The 2689-nt window shown below is 63.6% G+C and overlaps 1 protein-coding gene across 1 annotated transcript in view; it reads right to left on the bottom strand.

The window, feature by feature from the left end:
• Positions 1 to 2689, bottom strand: part of BRF1 (BRF1, RNA polymerase III transcription initiation factor 90 kDa subunit) — a 66192-nt gene that overhangs the window by 32127 nt on the left and 31376 nt on the right. The window contains exons 9-11 of the mRNA XM_014540583.1: positions 2505 to 2631; positions 2061 to 2100; positions 1812 to 1904 (exon numbers count right to left, since the gene is read on the bottom strand). Of these exons, the coding sequence (XP_014396069.1) occupies positions 1812 to 1904; positions 2061 to 2100; positions 2505 to 2631 (260 nt within the window). The remainder of the gene's footprint in view (positions 1 to 1811; positions 1905 to 2060; positions 2101 to 2504; positions 2632 to 2689) is intronic.

The raw sequence follows: 2689 nt of genomic DNA, 5'->3' as shown, positions 1-2689 counted from the left end.
ACAGGCGTGGCTCAGGAGGGGGACCCAGGAGCGGCCCCGCAACCAAGGCGGCCGGCCCGTCCTGCTCCATGGGCGCTGAGCCTGGGTGGTAGGTGGGATGCCCCGTCCGCCACCTTGACCACGCAGCCACGTGCGGGAGGGGGTGGCGAGGAAGCCAGAGAGAGGAGGAGCATGGGAAACATCCGGGAAACTGGTGGACAAACACGACACCAGGCCAGGGCAGAGAACACCCCAGAAACAACCTCGCTCAGACCGCGAGGGCGCTGCACCCACACGGCCAGCGCAGGTCACAGATGGGCCCTGTGTCCATGAGGCTTAGAAAGAGGAGTCGTGGCAGCAGACGACCCCACGGAGGTGGAGCCCAGGCCTAGGGCATCACCCACGATGCCCGGCCAGACACGCAGGGCATGGCTCACAGGAGGGACAGCGCCAGCAGCACTGCCCGCATCGCACGATGAGTGTGCAACACAGAAGGCACCTCCCATCCGCCCCGGAGCTTCCACCGTCTCCCGCGGCTCGAGCACTGAGGAGAAACGGGACCCGTGCTGGGAGCGCAGACGGCCCTGCGTGCTCAGCCCAGTTGCAGGAGAGACCACGGCTCAAATACAAGACGCAGCAGCAGCAGCAGCAGGTCCATGTAAAGCCAGTGACGGACGTGCACTAACCCATCAAGAAAGACCCAGAAACAAAGCTACGTACAGTAACAGAGAATAAGATAGAAAAGGACCGTGGAACAATAAGATCAAAAGTATCCTAACAGCCGGGCCAGCGAGGCTCAGTGGTTGAGCATCAACCTATGAACTAGGAGGTCAGGGTGTGATTCCCGGTCAGGGCACAGGCCCGGGTTGCAGGCTCCATCCCAGTGTGGGGCGTGCAGGAGGCACCTGACCAATGATTCTCTCTCATTGCTGATGTTTCTCTCTTTCCCTTCCTCTCTAAAATCAGTAAGAATATATATATTTTTTAAAGTATCCTAAGAGCCCTGCCAGTGTGGCTCAGCAGTTAGAGTGTTGGTCCGCGCACCAAAGGGTTGTAGGTTCGATTCCCGGTCAAGGGCAGGCACCTGGGTTGTGGATTTCCTCCCGCCTACGGTGCCAAGAGGCAACCAATCGATGTGTCTCTCTCACATCGATGTCTCTCTCCCCCCTCGGTTCTCTCTGAAAAAGCTATGGAGAAAATGCCCTCAGGTGAGAATTCACAGCAAACAACAGCCCTGACCCACTTGGTCCATCCTGTGCAGAAGGGGAGCAGGCTAGAGGCAGGACTCAGCCCTGGAGAGGAGCCAGGGCGCCTGCCGCCCAGACGGAGTATCAGGGCTGCACGCCACCACCTGCTCCCGGGCCTGAGGCCGGGCACAGGGACCCGCCCAGAGCTGCCCAACCTGGACAGGGCCGAGCTCTGGGCAGGGAGACGAGGGGGCGACCAGAGACATGAAACCATACGGGCACCACGGCTGTGCAGGACGCCACAGCAGCTCTGCAGGCGCGAGGGGCACTGAGGTGCCTGGGGTGGGGCTGGACAGGACGGGCACTGAGGGGCCCCGTGGAAAGGGGCCAAAGGGGCCTGCGGCTGCATAGCCAGGGCTGAGCTCTACCCACGGGCAGTGAGCAGGGCCGGCCTGCACCTGAGAACAAGAACCCGAGGGGACATCAGCCCAGGGCAACTGGGCCAGCAGGCGAGTGGACTGGCTGCTGGGAGCTGCTCAGCGCAGGGCTCGGACCTGGGGCCCGGGCAGGGGACCAGCCGCTGGGAGTGAAGCAGGACACAGGCTGTGGTGACAAGTGCGGACAGGGAGGGGCGGGCGCACTCACCGTCTCTCGCCAGGCTGGCCAGCGCCCCCTTGGCCTTGGGCCGGCTGTTTTCGAGTTCAGTCTCGATTTCGTCCTGGTAGCTGGAGATTTCCCCTGAGGGACCAGCGAAGAGCAGGAAGTGAGCACAGCACCCCTTTCCCGGACCGAGGGGTCTGCGGGCAGGACGGACCGAGGGGTCTGCGGGCAGGACAGACTGAGGGGTCTGCGGGCAGGACAGACTGAGGGGTCTGCGGGCAGGACACTGCTCACCTTCCACTTCCTCCAGTTTTCTCGACAGGACTTGTTCCAGCTGAAAACCAAGAGACGAGACCCTGAGCTGAGGGCCAGGAGTGACCAGGGCGTCAGCCGGACGCGGCGCCTGCAGGCCGTTACTGGCACAGGGCCCGACGCCCATCTTGCTGGGAACACGCTTCATGGGGCCGATCAAGGGCCAGGGCTTTAGGGTCAGGGGCCGGGGTCCCGACCAGGGGACGTGTGCACAGCTGTCTAGACAAACCTCCCAGGCCCGCGCCAGTCGCCCTGGGAGACAGCCTGGGAAGGGGACCCCTGTGCCCCTCCCCCCGGACCGCCATGTGCACCTCCCCACACACGGGCACGCATGCAGACCACCGTGTTGCAACACAGACGTGCAGCGTTGGGTCGCAGAACCGAGCGCTGACCGGGAGGCGCAGGCCGCTGCGCGGGTGGGCCCACCTGCTTCGCCCGCAGCTTCCGCTGGCCAGCCGTGTACGACGGGGGGTCACACTCCTCCTCCAGGTCGATCCTCATGAACTCGTCCACGGTCAGCTGACTAGTGGGGGTGTCTTCGAATTCCGTGAGCCTAAGACAGAGATGGGACAGGCGCCCTGCTGCCCTGCACAGCACTGACGCCGGCAGTT

This window comes from Myotis brandtii, unplaced genomic scaffold (genome assembly GCF_000412655.1).
Source record: "Myotis brandtii unplaced genomic scaffold, ASM41265v1 scaffold1057, whole genome shotgun sequence".
Classification (NCBI taxonomy): domain Eukaryota; kingdom Metazoa; phylum Chordata; class Mammalia; order Chiroptera; family Vespertilionidae; genus Myotis; species Myotis brandtii.
Note: the sequence above shows the minus strand (reverse complement) of the source record. Positions and strands in the feature narration are given on the sequence as shown.